The 17,509-nt window shown below is 51.2% G+C and overlaps 1 protein-coding gene across 1 annotated transcript in view; it reads right to left on the bottom strand.

Annotated features, from left to right (window-relative positions):
- LOC119095966 (vitamin D3 receptor) overlaps nucleotides 1-17,001 on the bottom strand; it is a 142,024-nt gene extending 125,023 nt beyond the window's left edge. Inside the window, exon 1 of the mRNA XM_037218828.1 lies at nucleotides 16,904-17,001. Coding sequence (XP_037074723.1) covers nucleotides 16,904-16,937 — 34 coding nt within the window. The 5' untranslated portion in view covers nucleotides 16,938-17,001. The remainder of the gene's footprint in view (nucleotides 1-16,903) is intronic.
- Nucleotides 17,002-17,509: the final 508 nt, after the last annotated feature.

Genomic DNA, 17,509 nt, shown 5'->3' with positions numbered 1-17,509 from the left:
AGCAACGGTCACTCCGCTCAAAAACTGAACCGAACTGCTTCGGTGCCCTCGCTTAAATAGCTGAACAGAACCAACACGGTGGCCTCGTTACCGGCCAATAGTTCCATATCACACCACAATTTAACCTGATTAGCTAATCGTGCCCAGCATTTGTTTATAGCCTCCAGGGCTGGCGAGTGCATGATCCAACCACCGATCGATATGCCCGTGACGTCATTAGGCTTCGGTTCAGAATCGGGGTCCGGCGGGCCGAACACGTGACTTGAGCCTGAGGCACGTTTTCCATCGGCAGGGTGGTTACTTGTGACGTCATATGCCGCAGCAGAGCTCACGCTTAACACAAACGTCCGTTCATGCATAGTGAAGACATGTGACGTCATAAGTGTTTATCTAGAGATTGCATTTACCGATGAAAAACGTGCCTCTGGTGAAAGACAGCTTATGGTGGCTTTGAGACATTGCGTGCAATTTGGGCGTTTTGTGGTGCCTTTGTCTCGAAAGATTTCCTTCAGCTGAAATCTGCATTGCAAAAGATGAATCACGTATTTTGCTCTCAGTCTGCGAGGTGGAAGCAGTTAGCGACACAAATTATGGAGGCACGTCATTTTGACGTTCATTGTAACTTTTTACTCCTAGTGGTGTAGCCCTTGCCTCACGGTCATGAGGATAACGTACGTGAGTTGCAGATTTTGGATCCGCTTAATCTAATGGTTGGCAGATTCTACCATTTACCAAAGTGCATCACACAATTTTGGGCACCGCCAGGAATCAAACTGAACATCCAGTTGCAATGCAAATCAGCATATCCATGCCTACCGGCCACCTGACCCTACGGCACTGAATGTAAAAACCATCGTAATACACACTGCACTTCATCATGTGCTTATGCAACCATCAGCTTTGCTGAGGGTTTTCTACCTCATAAACCATAAACACTGGATTATCTTTACTGGGAGTGGGGATCGTAGCAATTAAACATGGTTGACTGGCATAGTATCAGAACAGATGGCTGACAAGCGCATGAGCCCAGATTGCGACCAATGCCCGGTGGGATACACGGTATCACCAGCAGCACAAACATTGTTTCGAAACACGAAAAGTACGCCACTGAATGACCACCATGTGCGGTGAAGACTTCGGATGAGGGATACATACAGTACCTTAGAGTTCTGCCTATCCGGTGACAATGGCGCAAGCACTTTTCCTCAGATCTAGGGCCCGTGTTTTAAGTCTCCTCATCGCGGGAGGGTAGAGCTAGCTGCCTGTTAACCATGCATCAATTCGTTGTCGGACACCACTAGCTTTGAAATCTGAAGGTCTGACCAGTGACCGCTACGCACAGGACTAAATGGTGCTAGAACATTTGCACCGAGTTCGTTCGAGATTTTTGATATATACATATATACATATATATATGTCAGAGTCGCAATGACATGTCTACCAGATTGTCTCACCAGACAAGTCCGTGCCTCTGTCTGTGACGTGGTAAAATATGTCATTTCATATTATTCCTCGAACTACCCCCTAATTTTGTACTTAATAAACACCGACCCTTCCCAAAACATGTTACGTCAAAGTGCGGAAACCAGTATATGAACAGGTTATGAACATGCATGAACAGGTTTGCAAACCAGTTAATGAACACACGCCAGACGTAGACTTGTTGTCATCGAGCCCTTTGAGATGGCTGTAAAGTCGTGGACTACCGTTCCGAGAGACGAGAAAATATATTAATTCAATTTCAGGACACCCATCAGATTCGCCCATCAGATCACCCACCAGACATCCATCAGAGACCCATCACCCATCAGACACCCATCATCAGACACCCATCACCCTCGACACCCATCAGACTGCAACCGTTACGAATAACGACGACCAGCAAACTGTTCGTCTCCAGAAGCAGAAATGTGCACAGGCGCTAGTTCTGGAATTTCGGCCATTGTTTTCAGTGATGTGTGTTTTTCAAGGTTGCATGCCACACGTCGTGGTGCATATTTCCATTGAGCTCTTGGAGGTACATTGGTCATTTCGGCCCCTGCAGGCCGCTGTGTTAGCCGGGAGTTGGACCCGGACCTCCCACGTGGAGGCCGACCACGCTCGCGACTCAGCTGCTATCCCCTGATATGACTGGGACCACTTCACCACGGCGGGTCCCCACGCTCGCGACTCAGCTGCTATCCCCTGATATGACTGTGGACCACTTCACCACGGCGGGTCTGTTCACAAGTGTGTGTCACTGTACCCTGCTGAAATGTCATTGGTTGCCAGGAAGTCCTGTGGCTAACCAGGATGACCTGTGGCTAACAACTCCAATTGAGACATTTATGGGGAACCATTAACCGATCTAGGTCCGTTCCAACGTGGCCCAGGTGGGAGGGGGATTGGCACCGATGCTTTTGACTTGAGCCGTAACGTCTGACAACACGGCACTCCATACTTTCGGATTTTTTTTTTGAAGCGGGATTAGTGTGAGCCTCATCGCCAGTTTTACATTTGACGTTCTGGAGCGGGAATGCGAAGGGGGGCCATCAGCCCGCAGGCCGCCTGCAACGTTCGCTTAAGCCCTTTTGTAATGTTCCTTACCACTGGTGTGTCAGGTTGGGAAAACAATTCAGACTATGTTGTTGGCGCTCATGCACAGCTGAAAATTTGTCTGCGTGCGCGGCACGCCAAATTTCGCGATGTGATCGATGACTCGACCCCTTCGTAGGAGAAGTATGCCATCAAAGTCTTGCAAAAATGCAGTGGAATTCCAATTTAGCTGTAGCCCCGCAAACATTAATTCATCCCTGGTGTTCTCAAAATTATCATCGAAGCCTACATTTTCCACATGTGTTACCTTCTGTACGTCCGGAGCGGCGCGATCAGGTGTCGGGTGCGGAGGATTCAACAGCTGACACATTTTGCCGCCAGGATTGTCTGACATGAAACCGAGCCAACACCGACTCTGGAATCTCTAGGCTGGCCCCGGATTGAATGACTTGGTGAAAGAGAAGGACGTGCTGAAAGCGCTAAAAGCGCTAAGATGCAAAGAATCACTCCCGTCGGTTCAAACTCTTTTCAAGCCACGTTCCTCTGCTTCAGTAAGGAAGACGCGCTCCTCCATGGCAATGTCTCTCCACCTGCCCAGGTGCGGATGGGAACCCACCCAGCGAGCCTTTCCTTATCGTGCTGCGGCAGCTTAGAGCCGCCTGCCTCAGGCCACCACCATGTCTACATTTCTGAGGGATTAAAAACCAGCGTTTCAAAATGCAAATGTTAGGCAACGCGCCTTAGTTTTGAGCCCATGCTGGTTATCTGTGTGCGCCATGTGTATGGATGCCATGTGTATGGACGCCATGTGTATGGACGCCATGTGTATAGACGCCATGTGTATGGACGCGTGTGACCTTTGTATGTCAATGAGGATCCCGTGTACATTTATTTTCTTGCATCTCTGCATGTGAACGCTGGCTTTGGCACATTCTGCTGTCAATTTCGGACATTCATTGGATTCATCGTTCCACTTCGTACATATTTTATAGTGTTATATGCTATCGTACCGTATTCTGTCATATCGCGTTTTATCTTATCATATTTTACAGCATCATATTTTGTAGCATATTTGGTGATAACAGGTGTTATAGTATGCTTCGTAGGATCGTCTTTCAGAATATTTTTATAATGCGTTGTAACGGGTGAGTGAGCTTCTAACGAACCGAACCTAGCCAACGCCGTAACAAGTCGAAGACATGAAAAACAACCTGACGGATGGCCTTTCAGCAAACAAAAGCAAATATAAACCACCTGGCCAGAGAATGTGTGGGTGCCGAACTTGCTTCTCCCTAGGCGACTTGCACATTTAAGTTACGTTATATCGTCATGCAACCCGTGGTATCAGTAACTTTCACTCACTTTACTCTTTAAGACATAACCTTCCATAACAGGCATTAATGCGTCCGCCGTTACCACCGACGTAATCTAGATTTTGTTAAATGAGTGCCTGAAATTGCCATTTACAGCACACAAATGAGATGTGCCAACAATTATCGTTATGAACATTGATGGGTTCAAAGTCCCACAAATTCGTATACTGACTAATAGTTAGTAATTGAAGCAAAATTGGTACACCCGTCTCTTGCTGCAGTTCGTCACCCTGTGAGCAATGTATTGTCAAAACTAAAAATCACTGCTGCTCATTGCCGTTCTTTCTCAAGCGTCAATCATTGCGAACATTTTGCAACGAGACTAGCATCCAAGGGCGAGGATTGCAGCAAATTGCAGTAGTTACAAAGGACCTGCCTATCATAAGAGTTTCGTGAGATAAAAGAATTCCGCTACAGGCATGTGGATGATTGGCATGCAGAGCTCGTGGTGGTAATGACCGAGTGCCCATTTGCTGCGCAAAATGATTTGATACCATTGCTATGATAACAAACATAGCCACTTTTCTTCAAACACAAGTAAAACCTAATTGAGCTTAGTCCATCGCTCTGCTTTGCCAGAACTAGGGCTGTCTTTCTTTAAAAATGGGGCTTTGAAATCTGAAGTAGAATGTGTTGTACAGTCCTGTCCAGCTCTGACTGCATAAAATTGTTAGAACATGCCAATATGATAGCATACCGTGGCCCATTTTTCCAACCTTCGCTTCTTACTGAGCAAAGAACACGCCACGCAGCGCCATTTTCCGCACATTCGCTGCGCAAAGTTTAAGAACAAGGTCAGAGGAGAGAAGCTAGATGACGTAACACTTAGAAAGTAGCAAGTCAGATGAGAACGCACTGCAAGCTCAGCTGACTTGCATTTTTTATGCCATATTTACACATAATTATAGTTGTCCGACAAAACAAAAAGGTGTTTTTCGCAAAAATAAGACGTCAAACGCCTTTGCAGAGCATGCTGTTCTTAACAGAGTCCGCAATTTATTTAGCCAGATAAGCTCTGTAAAGTTTCAAGTCTGTATGTGAAAGGTATGGTTATCGTTTTTGTTCGTCAACATTTCATATATGTGAACACAACCATGGAACGAAATCTGGTCATGCTACTGCAGAAGATCTTTCAACTATAGTAAACCAGGGATGTATATGTATTTTTGGTGCGATAACACTTCCAACAACTTATATTTACTCGCCCCGCAAGTGCTACCGCGTTTGCAGGTCACCAATTGTATATTTTTCATGGTGAATAAATGCACCCAATTGCGACCGTCGCCTATGTAATCGATTCATTCATGTGCACAGTAAGCACAAGGGAGTGCCGACATGTGTTTGGGTGTAGTGCTATCTGAGTTTTTGCAAAACAGTTTTTAATGAGGATTATTTTATTTAACTACTCTAGTTTGATGAGTTCGAAATGCCTGGTCGCTTCGCAGCTTAACGATATTGCTCGCCAGATAGGACTGATAGTTGATTTCATCCACATAACAACAGCTTCACACAAGTATTAACATTATCCCAGGTGAAATAATCTTCTTAACACGAGCTCGGGTGGGAATCAAATTGCCCCCCCCCCCCCCGAATGTTTTTCCCGAGTGGTTTCCAAACAGCACGGCGTAGCGGCGCCAAATTTTGCACAGCTGTAGACAATTTAATAACAGATCGTCTAGCATCAGACATTTAAATGTACCAGGTAAGGTCGCTGACCTATGGCAGGTCAAAGTCAGGCCATGGTTTCAGCGAAGGAAATTTCTAGGGAATCGTTCAAACTGATCCAGCAACGGAGTGTCAGCCGAAGCCATCTCTGATATACCTGCTTAGGCAATACAGTAATTGAATGAACAAAAAACAGTGACCTGGGGTCAGGTGTGGAGGTCAGACCAAGGTCAAAACCAACCTGTTTTATTACTCTAGGGATTGCTGTATGGGGTAGTTCGTGGTGCTCATTTCGAATTTATTGATAACAGGAACTCCGAGCTGTGCACCATACATGGAGTTTTTTAAGGTCAGAATAGGTCACTGACCTTAAATGACCCAAGTCAACGCCTTCTTTCAGGAACATACTGCCTAGCATAATCTTAATCGTTTATTAAATGCAAAAATCAAGGCAGGCGTATGTGATTTTGGTCACCATGACCTTCAAAGGCTCAAACATGGTCACTGATCTTAAATGAGCATGTGATCTTTTGCTTAAAACAGGTATCGAAGAGCTGGGGCTCTTTGGAGACCAACCTGGATATTAACCTTGTTTGACCTTATTTGACCTGATAGTCATGACCTCCAGCTGAGCCCTTCGCTCGGGTGGGGGTCAATTTGACCCCCTGGGATCTCAGAAACTAAGAGAGCTTCAGACGCTAAATTTACACTAACTTAGGTCAAAGTTTAGGGCTACTAGGTCACGGTCTTCCGGTCAAATAAGGTCAAACAAAGTTCAATTCCAGATTGGGCTCCAAAGGGCCCTAGAACCTAGATAACTCTCCCAAGCAAAACGTCACATGCTCATTTAAGATTAGTGACCTTGTTTGATCGTTTGAAGGTCATGATGATCAAAATCATACAAGACTGCTTTGGGTTTTTTAATTGGATTAGGGGCAAACATTACGGTAGGCAGCATGTTCCTAAAAATAAAACGTTGACCTAGGTTATTTAAGGTCAGTGACCTATTCTGACATTGAGGAAGCCCACGAAATGTACATAATGCGATTCCTGTTATCAGCAAATTCGAAATGAGTGCCAGAAACTACCCCAGACCACAAGCCGTACAGTAATATAACAGATTGGTTTTGGCCATCGCCTGACCTCCATACCTGACCCTAGGTCAATGCAATTTGTTCATTCAATTACTGTGCTGCCTCAGAAAGTACCTTAGAGATGTATGGCTTCGTCTAACACTCCGTTGTTGCATCAAATTGAGCGATTCCCTGGACACTGACTTTGCAGAATCCATGGCCTGACTTTGACCTGCTGTAGGCCAGCGACCTTACAAGGTACATCAAAATGTTTAATATCAAACGATTTGCTATTTAATTGTCTAAAGCTATGCAAAGTTCAGCGTGACTACACCGCGCTGCTCGGAAACTTATACGAATTCTAGCACTTAGAACATGGTAAGTTTTCCATTGCCGAAGGTATTCCAAAACTGGCTCTCCAAAGAACGCCAGCTGGCCAAGATCATACAATAGGATCTGTGTCGCAGCCTCCGCTCGGCTTCACCTGGTGTTTCTATTACCTTGGTAGTACTAAAATTTCAGCCTCAGAGAGTCTTGCGCCTCGCGAGAGCCAAACCCAATGCATCCAGGATATGACAGCCGAGCCTTTACTTGACAGAGAAACAAAGGAATCGGGATTGCTCGGAGGCGGTCCCGGAGGGGATCACGTCAGGATCCAATTCCATTACAGTATTGCCGCATGCTGATTCAAATTAGGCAGCATGCAGATCGGCGGCCGCGTAAATCTGTGGCGGCACATTTCGAAGGGCGGCGGCTGCGTGAATCTGTGGCGACAGATTGCGGAAAACCAAAACTCCAAGTCGCCAGGTTCGGATAGATATCATTGGTCATTGAACACCAGCTAACACAAGGCGGTGATGTAATTGCTTTTGTACGACAATTCATGCGCAATTCAGAACATCGGTGTCATTTTAAGTTAATTTTTTTAACATTTACGACTCGCGGAACGTATCAGGGTGGCTGACGACATCCACTTAACGAGAGTCGGATGCACGGCACCCAGGTGATTGGGCCGTATCTGTATCACTGGATAAGAGGATTGGGACAGTATCGCCGTGTAGGGATTTGGACTAGATAAGGTGATTATCGCTGGATAAGGGGATTGAGGCAGTATCACCTGATGCGGGCATTAGGCTATTATCACTGGTTAAGATGAATTGGGACATAATCACTGGATAGCGGGATTGTGACGGTGCCATTGGGCAAGGAGATTGGGCCCGTCTCACCAGGTAAGATTATTTTGGAGAGCAACACTGGATAAGGGATTGCAAGCATATCACTGAATAAGGGGATTAGGATCGTATCATAGCACAGACGGATTGAGACAGCGTCGCTAGATACGAACCAAACGCACTGTTGTCCTATCCCAAAGCTCCGTTTCCATCTACTTAAACTCTGGTATTGCACCTAAAAACGCCCCAGTGCATTAGTTCAAAAGTTTCGTGTACCTGGTTTTCAACCTGCCACGAATACCGCTATACAAGACCATTGTGACAAATGCGCTGACGCAGAATTCAGACTAGGAATCCTGCACGTAACCAATCCATTCTGCTGCTTTAACCAGCGGCGTTGAAACGGCCTGAAATGTCGTGAGGATGAATCCTTTTAACAGCAATCCCTTCTGGCTGCTCTAACCAGCTGGATTGAAACGGCCTGAAACGTCGTAAGGATGAACCCTTTCAACAGCAATCCCTTCTGGCTGCACTAACCAGCGGCGTTGAAACGGCATGAAATGTCGTGAGGATGAACCCTTTCAACAGCAATCCTTTCTGTCCATCACTCAAGGGCTGAATGTTCAACTTTGAACACGAAGCAGGTCAGACCTTCTGTTCCCTAGCTTGGGACGATCTGCACAACCCGGGTCCCATAAGTGGCCTGACACTGGCCTTCTGTTCCCGAGCTTGGGACGATCTGCACAACACAGTTCCCATAAGTGGCCTGACACTGGCCTGATGCTTCCCCTTCAACGAAAACAACAACAGTGCAGTTTAAAACGATTGCTGGTAGTTTTTGGCCAACTGTTTGGTGATTCTGGCTACATTTAAGTAATTTTTAACGAGCCCACCATCGGCTGAGGTGGGTTAAGGCTCCTCCAAACCAATACAGAGCTCCACACATGACCCACCGCCGCGCCTCTATGCTGAATAAGCACACTGACCACTGGGAGTGACCACTGGGAATCGCCCCCCCCCCCCCCCACCCCCACCCTCCATCCCCTCAAAACTGGCCACTGTAGATTGCCCCCACAGAACGGGCCCAAGACATTGTCGTGGTCTATCACGTAGGCCTAACGCTGTTTTTTAAAACCCGGAATTGATAGGTTTAAGATAAGCTAAACCATTTACATGAAAACATCCAGGCCGGCTACATTCAGGTAATGCTGACCACTTTCTGTGAAGACTCGGTAATCAGTGGTGCATGTTGGCTTTCATGCATTACCCATCTATCATGCGGAAAATGCACCGCAGGACCACTCTCTGCGCCCACTTCCACGGGTTGTTCACGATCGGAGGATATCAAGCGAGCTCGTTAGCCCTCAGAGGCGTGGGTTACGCCTGCCAGTTTTGGATGGGACTGCATCACTTGTTTCGTGAGAGCCAGCAGTGGCTGTGGTAACGCGAGCAGTCACGCCACAGCCAGGGTAGCCGTGGATAGCCGGGTGGTCACATCACAGCCATGCTAGCCGTCGATAGCCGGCTGGTCACACCTCAGCCATGGTAGCCGTGGATAGCCGGCTGGTTACGCCACAACCATGCTAGCCGTGGATAGCCGGGTGGTCACGCCACAGTCATGCTAGCCGTGGATAGCCGGGTGGTTGCGCCACAGCCAAGGCAGCCGTGGATAACCGGGTGGTCACGCCACAGTCATGCCAGCCGTGGATAGCCGGGTGGTTACGCCACAGTCATGCTAGCCGTGGATAGCCGGGTGCCACAGCTATGCTAGCCGTGGATAGCCGGGTGGTCACGCCACAGGCATGGTAGCCGTGGATAGCCGGGTGGGTTAGTCGGCTCACGGATGGCATGCGAGGCAAGACCAGGTTGATTTGCGAGCCGATGCCTCCGAATCTAAGTGGGAAAATGCTTCAAATTTGTCTCGTACGGGGGGGGGGGGGGGGCTCAGTTACACATTTGGCTTCGATTTAGGTAGAGTGTATGCACCTGAGCCATTAGCCAACTGCAGTCATTTCACGTGAATTGTACCAATGAGACAGAACGCAACCACGCGGAATACACAATGCTTGCGCACAACTGCACAGTTCCACTTTCAAAATTGCTGAGTCCAAACCGGGTTTTCGCGCTGTCGCGATATCTTCGTGATATGCAGCATAGGTTTTGCTAATCTCCTTTTGCTCACGTAATAAATGACACCGCATTTTCACGACTGAATCATGCTGATAATAAAATGGCGTGTAAAGCGCTGAACTCATTTTTTTCTCGCACTCGGCAAAAAGGTCCGAAATGGCTTGTTACAGCCACTAGCATTTGAGGAAATCTCTTCCCGCACCCTGCGCAACGCCAAACACCTTGCACATAATGGCAATACGACCCAGGAAAACAAAACACAAAAATTTGGAAAGCGGGTCAAAAAACGGGGTCACACCCTACCGGCTCTGCTCTCAAGATGTGTGATGAAGATGTAAGATGATCACTTACCGGTACATTACACTTACCGTGGGGAACACATTTCGCTGACCTTGGGTCATCATCTCTTTGGCTGCTTTCACTTCCTATTCCTTGTCATAGCTTACGGGAGCATCGCACGAACTCCCTGCACTGGAAAATCTGATCGACATATTCACCCACGGAAAGCCTAATAAAATAGTTCACTTCGAAACTGAAAAACGCATTTAAAAAGCTGACCACGTGTCTGTTTAGAGCGTTTCAGCCCATTTCGCTGGTGATCCAACACCCGTACTATTCAAGACAAGCGCTCAGAACATCATACCATATAGGCACAGATGGTCTTGGTAATGTAGGCCGCTGTATTTCATCGCTCTTCGTGGCAAAACAAAATCAGTTGATTGCTATGACGTAATGCAGTTCCTTTTACCGTCACGCAAAGTATGTTTGGAACAAAAACTGTCACTGTTGTTGCAGCGACATACCTACCCGCATGGTAGGTATGTTACTGCCTACCGCGACATACATATCAGCGACATACATACCTTTTCAAGTGACAGCGCTTAAGTAAAACCTAATCAAGCAGATTAAGAGCGTACGTCTGTTGACCTGTCTGCCCGTCCGTCTGTGTACATTTTTAGCGAGACGCACAAGACGGGCAGCGGCACGGAATGCCGTGAATTTATCGCATGTGACAGGTTCAAACTTCGCGACGATCCACGATATGCCTTTACCTCCGTCCCATACCGGTGTCGGCCACAGTGCGTGCAAAAAGAGTCGAGAGAAGGCCTTTAGATTTAGAAGACTAACTGAGGTGCACTGTACATCAGCAAGATACAAACCAATGTGATTCGGCTGGAGGTAACGTTATACCTATGCCAACGGGGTCGCGCTTAGGCGCAGCGAAGCAAGCGGAAACCGCAAACAAATGCTGTCTGTACGATGTACTGAGCGCATAGCACAGCATTACACGAGCAGTGTCCGAATGATCAATGAGTTTTAAGAGCCACACAAAGGTTGCCTGGGATTTGCATTATATTGTGGGGACACGAGCTAGCGGTATATTGCGGGGACACGAGCTAGCGGTATATTGCGGGGACACGAGCTAGCGGTATATTGCGGGGACACGTCGTTAGTGGTGGCGCAACGGTCACCAGTAATGTCGCCCCTTGTTGTACCTGTGCCTGTGCCTGTGCCTGTGCCTGTGCCTGTGCCTGTGCGTGTGCCTGCGCCCGCACCTGCGTCTGCGCCTCTGCCTGTGCCCGTACCCGTGCCCGTGCCCGTGCCCGTGCCCGTGCCCGTGCCCGTGCCTGTGCCTGTGCCTGTGCCTGTGCCTGTGCCTGTGCCTGTGCATGTGCCTGTGCCTGTGCCTGTGCCTGTGCCTATGTTTGTGCCTGTGCCTGTGTCTCTTCCTGTGCTCGTGCCCTTGACTGTGTCCGTGCCTGTGCCTGTGCCTGTGTTTGTGCCTGTGTCTGTGTCGGTGTCTGTGTATGTGTATGTGTCTGTCTGTCTGTCACCGCCTCCTTGCTTTTTGAGCAGCACACAGGTATGCACCACAAATGACTAATATGCATTCCACGTCCCGGATGCGCACATCGGTGCGACACGTGCATATTCGAGTGATCCATGAGAGTTAGCCGGCTTACAGATCTTAGCTCATGGACGTAACCAAGGCGGAGGCGGAGGCGTGCGGGAGGGGGCTTGGGCCATGGGCACCCTGAACCATGACGCTCACACTAAAACACGGTGCGATTTCGCATGCATGCGATCCGTATTTGCAGGAGTACGGTTCAGGCACGCGATCCGTATTTGCAGGAGTACGGTTCAGGCACGCGATCCATATTTGCAGGAGTGCAGCTCAGGCGCGCGATCCATATTTGCAGGAGTGCGGCTCAGGCACGCGATCCATATTTGCAGGAGTGCGGCTCACATTCGCAGGAGTTTGGAGAGGATCTGACGAGTGCAGAGCTAGCGACGCCAAAAGGGCCGACTGTTCCCACGGCAAGTCAGACGGGAACCTCTTTAAGAAGCTAAACTCCGACCACCTGAATCGTTTTGTTTTCGTTATTTCGACTGGCACAGATGGCATGCACGGCGAAATTTGTCCATCGGCACAGCGCACACCTTGTGTGGCCAGGATTCTGCGCCGAAGAAACCGAAGTGTTTTAGAGCACAACAGCATCTCGTGCTTGCAGGTCACTTTATAGAATCTTATATTAAATGCTGTGCATTGGACTCATTTGCCCCGACCGCCTGCCATACATGATCGCGAAGTGAGTATGACGCCCGGGACAGTGGGATGCCGCCCGGGGCAGTGAGACGCCGCCCGGGGCAGTGAGGTACCGCCCGGGACAGTGAGATGCCGCCCGGGGCAGTGAGATGCCGCCCGGGGCAGTGAGGTACCGCCCGGGGCAGTGAGGTGCCGCCCAGGACAGTGAGGTACCGCCCGGGGTAGTGAGGTGTCGCCCAGGACAGTGAGGTGCCGCCCGGGGCAGTGAGATGCCGCCCGGGGCAGTGAGGTACCGCCCGGGGCAGTGAGATGCCTCCCGGGGCAGTGAGGTACCGCCCGGGGCAGTGAGGTGCCGCCCAGGACAGTGAGGTACCGCCCGGGGCAGTGAGGTACCGCCCGGGGCAGTGAGGTACCGCCCGGGACAGTGAGATGCCGCCCGGGGCAGTGAGGTACCGCCCGGGACAGTGAGATGACGCCCGGGGCAGTGAGGTACCGCCCGGGGCAGTGAGATGCCGCCCGGGGCAGTGAGGTACCGCCCGGGGCAGTGAGGTGCCGCCCAGGACAGTGAGGTACCGCCCGGGGCAGTGAGGTGTCGCCCAGGACAGTGAGGTGCCGCCCGGGGCAGTGAGGTGCCACCCGGGGCAGTGAGGTGCCGCCCGGGACAGTGAGGTGCCGCCCGGGGCAGTGAGGTACCGCCCGGGGCAGTGAGGTGTCGCCCGGGGCAGTGAGGTGTCGCCCGGGACAGTGAGGTGTCGCCCGGGGCAGTGAGGTGCCGCCCGGGGCAGTGAGGTGCCGCCAGGACAGTGTTCGCATTTTCAAAGGCCGGCTCTTCACGAGCAAAACCAAGCACGCTCGTCATAAGGGAGAAGCCAATTCAGTGAGCACATGACCTGCGACGTACCTGATGGACTTACATCGTCGAATTTTATTCTGTGCACGAATCAATGACATACAGTACACAGCATTGCTTACCAACGGACAACAAGAATTGAAAGACATGGACATTGGGCGTACATAGATATGTGATCGCAACACTTGTACACAGAGCACTTGATAGTGATTAAATCGTATAATAATTCTGCAAGTAGTCCCCAACCCAGTAACGGCGTAAAATAACAAGTTATGACTGTACCATGACCGCACTTCATGTTTTAAATTTGAATCAGCTAACTCCGCTTGCTGCCACAGTTGAGCTTATCCAATTGTCGTTGAGTGCACTCATGCCGCTGCTCCCAGGGCACCAAGTGTTTGCAGCCCTGTATTATATTTGTCGGTAGAAAAAGGGTCCCTGACCAGTCCACAGTGAATGCTGTGTATGTGTTAGAGACAGACAGTGCCGCCCATTCGAGGATTCGAACCCAAGGACAACAGAAAAGTCCCCAGTCCTCTCTCAGCGTCCTCGGAGACGGCAATGTGAGGACACGTTGCAGCAGATAATGTGAGGTTCGTCCGCAGAAAAAAAAACACGACAAATCTACAGATCCGAAAGCCCGATATGCGCGTTTAAACGCGCGGGAAAAGCGAACACGCACGAGAAATATGGCATGCACGTGAAAATATTATATGCAAGGGCAAGTTACAGAACAGAATGGCATCCGGCAGCGCGTCACATCGGTGGTATGATCCCAATCCTGTTACTGTCTGTGTAACCGCGTCACAGACATGACTCCGACATCGCAACGTTAACGCTGGTCCTTTGCTGACTGATCTGCCGCCGAACGCTAGTCTGTGCTGGCGTTAAGGTGCTGGCTCCAGGCAACAGAATCGTATGCAATGAACTTACATGCGGCTTTTGCCCGTCTAATACACGGTACATTTTGACCAATACGAGAATTTCACGGCGACCACATTTGGATGCAGTTCGTGGTAAGCCTGTGTGTAGCTGCAAGACGAACTAACTGTCCATGCATTCAACGATGAGACGCTTCGAGCCACTGTGAGCCGTCGCCTGGGCTGCAATGGCGACAGCGCCAGACATTGTCGATGTGTGAATGATGTGATTGATTACGTCTAGTCCGCAGCTGATCATTTCGCCACAATAATCCCAAATGTAAATCATCCAGAACGGTTGGCGCATTCGTTAGTTATACGTAAACCTACCGCCTGCGTGCCATGCCTAGACCCTTATAAGTCTACGTTGGGTGCGTTTGAGCGCGGCGCGATTTCTTGTCATGTGCGACAGCTGGGCCCGGCATGAGTTGTTGTCATGTGCGACAGTTGAGCCCGGCGTGAGTTGTTGTCATATGCGACAGGTGAGTCCGCCGCGAGTTGTCACGTGCGACATTTGAGTCCGTCGCGAGTTGCTGTCATGTGCGACAGTTAAGCCCGTTGCGAGTTGTCATGTATGACAGTTGAGCCCGGTTTGAGTTGGTGTCATGTGCGACAGTTGAGCCCGTCGCGAGTTGTCATGTATGACAGTTGAGGCCGGCCCGATTTGTTGTCATATGCGACAGTTGACCCCGGCCCGAGTTGTCACGTGCACAGTTGAGCCCGGTCCGAGTTGTTGTCATCTGTGGCAGTTGAGCCCGCCGCCCGTTGTCATGTGCGACTGTTGAGCCCGTCGCGAGATGTTTTCATGTGACGTGCAGAACGCCACGCAGTGTTGCCATGCACAAGACAAGCAAGCGCCCAGGACATACGCGCGTGTTCCCCAATGTTCTCGAACTTTAACATCATACCGGCAACGAATGGGGGGAATGGGCCGAAAATACCGCGTGTTCCCTACCTACAATTTGCGGTAACGCCCTTCCACGATGTTGTGGTCCGCTCGCGACCTCGGAGAAGTGCAATGCTTTTGGGGGGCTCTTCAGGCCTTCCGGCATCACGTTGCAGTGTATTTAGTTCCAAAGCTGGAGTACAGCCAGCCCAAATCATGACATCAGCGAACAGGAACGTCGCGGTTCAGGAGTGTAGTTTCCTGTTCAGGTCGAGGGGAGGGCTCCAGCCCCCTCCCCCGCCAACTTTGAGGAGAAGGTGAGAAAACAGACACCACTCCACCTTTCACTGCTCCTCCAAACTTATTTTGCGAAACTCCACCCATGTCGCAGCTCCTTTCAACGCCTGACGAAGGCTTAAGCAATGAGAGGGTCGCATCTAAGCGCTCTCTGTCGCACCACAGTAAGGGAACACGGACATGCCACCAGCGACCCGGAACGGGCGGCTGAATCAGCTGGCGCAAGAAATAGCCGAGTCAAAGGAGCTCAGGAATAAAAAAAACACCACTCCAGGGAGCATTGTTCCCGAGTTGTTGTTGCTGTTTTTTAGAGCACGTCTTTCGCTCATCCTGTTCACTCTTGGCATCGTGCGGCGAATTATCATCAAATGTTTTCCCATAGGACGGCATTCCTTCGCCTTCTTCATTCTGCTCTGCGTCAGGCATGTTCAAGACGGAGCGACACCCGGCTGTGATGTCGGATGGCTCTATCACGTGCACTGGACAGGCTGTCCGGACAGGCGGTGCCTGTGCAGTGGTATATATTGGCACAAAGCCGACATGCGAAAGGATTTCATTGACTTTTCGATGCACAGGAGCGTATGCAGGATTTCACAGTCAGTAGAGGGGGGGGGGGGGGGGGGTACAATTCAATGTTTTTCTGAAAAGCCCATTTAAGCGCGCGGTAGGCACCCAAATTGTTTCATGACTTGGAGCAACATTGCATGTCAGTTTACTTTTTTCACCTGAACATCCTCATTTTATAGCGGTTGACTTAAATCGCATCGATAGGTAAAACGCATGCACAAATTGCTGATGGGCCTCTCTCTCTCTCTCCCTCTCTCTCTCTCCAATACAACCCCATGCTGACTGCATCGCACCTAATGGTGTGCAGCCAAAACGGCCGGCCTTCCATCACCCTTCAAGGCTTCCTGCACTGTTCCGTGTGTCTACGAGACATGAACATTCAATGTTCATGCTAATTAACTGCATAAGTGACCACGGCGCCGCACTTGCAGGATTCTTTCCAACTGCGACAGCTCTTATGGACGGGGTTTAACGACTGCGCGGTAAAAGTGCTTTCCACGGGGTGTTGAGATTGCGGCTGTGCACTCCGTGTGCTTTCACTGCGAACGTCAGGTCCTCCCGGACCATGCACCGGCGTCCACCTGCGACCGTTCGGAGCGCGCCAACCGGCGGCGGTGGCGCGAATTCTGGCTGGGTTCCGCACAGCTTCCGCCACGGCGTGCGCGAGCTCGCCCCGCGCGACCCGCGGGGTGTGTCACATTTCGGCTCGACATGACCCCAGGACCCTCCGGCTCGCCGGCGCCGGCCGTACCACTCCCAGACACCACGCTGCCCGGGCCGACCCGCCCACAACAAGCCAGCGCACTGTAGGGGGGGGGGGGGGGGGGGGGGGGGGGGCGGGGGTCAGAAGCCGCCGCCGCCGCCGCCTCTCGCCCTCAGGGTCTCACCTGCGGGGAACATGGGACCCATCCTGTGGGCCATGGACCTGGCGCGGCGGCGGTCAGCTGCTCGCAGATCGCTCGGCGCGCGGGCGCAGTGCCTGTCCACGACACGCCGCGGCGGTGCAGGACACTGCTCGCGCGCCGGCCGGCCACGCCGACTGCTCATGCCGAACTCCATGACCTTGAGCAAGGTGACGTCACCGGCGGGCGCCGCCAGCCAATCAGCGGCGGCGCGGGCTACGGACGGACTGCCAGGGGGCGGCTTCCGACGCGAGCTGGCTGCACGTTGGGAGGGGGACGGGGCTCGACGCGGTCGCCTCGAGGGGTGGGGGACACGACGGGAGTACCGCACCTCTCACGAGCTCGCCAGTTCTCTGCCGACTCCGCCTCAGCCGCCCGTTGGCTGGCCCCAGTTGCACGTTTGTTGTCATGCGGGAGCTCCGGCAGTGGCCGCCAGGCGGCAGGCCGAGCAGGCGCCGTCGCCAGTGGTTTCGGATGACAGGCGACAGCAGCAGGGCGGCACCCCGATGCTGGGGGCGGGGAGACGGGAGAGGCCCGCACCCTCAGCCCTGGTCCGGGCAAGGGAGACCGGCCACACGTCGCAGCTGAGCC

Source organism: Pollicipes pollicipes, unplaced genomic scaffold (genome assembly GCF_011947565.3).
Source record: "Pollicipes pollicipes isolate AB1234 unplaced genomic scaffold, Ppol_2.1 Scaffold_4219;HRSCAF=4965_pilon_pilon_pilon, whole genome shotgun sequence".
Lineage (NCBI taxonomy): Eukaryota > Metazoa > Arthropoda > Thecostraca > Pollicipedomorpha > Pollicipedidae > Pollicipes > Pollicipes pollicipes.
Note: the sequence above shows the minus strand (reverse complement) of the source record. Positions and strands in the feature narration are given on the sequence as shown.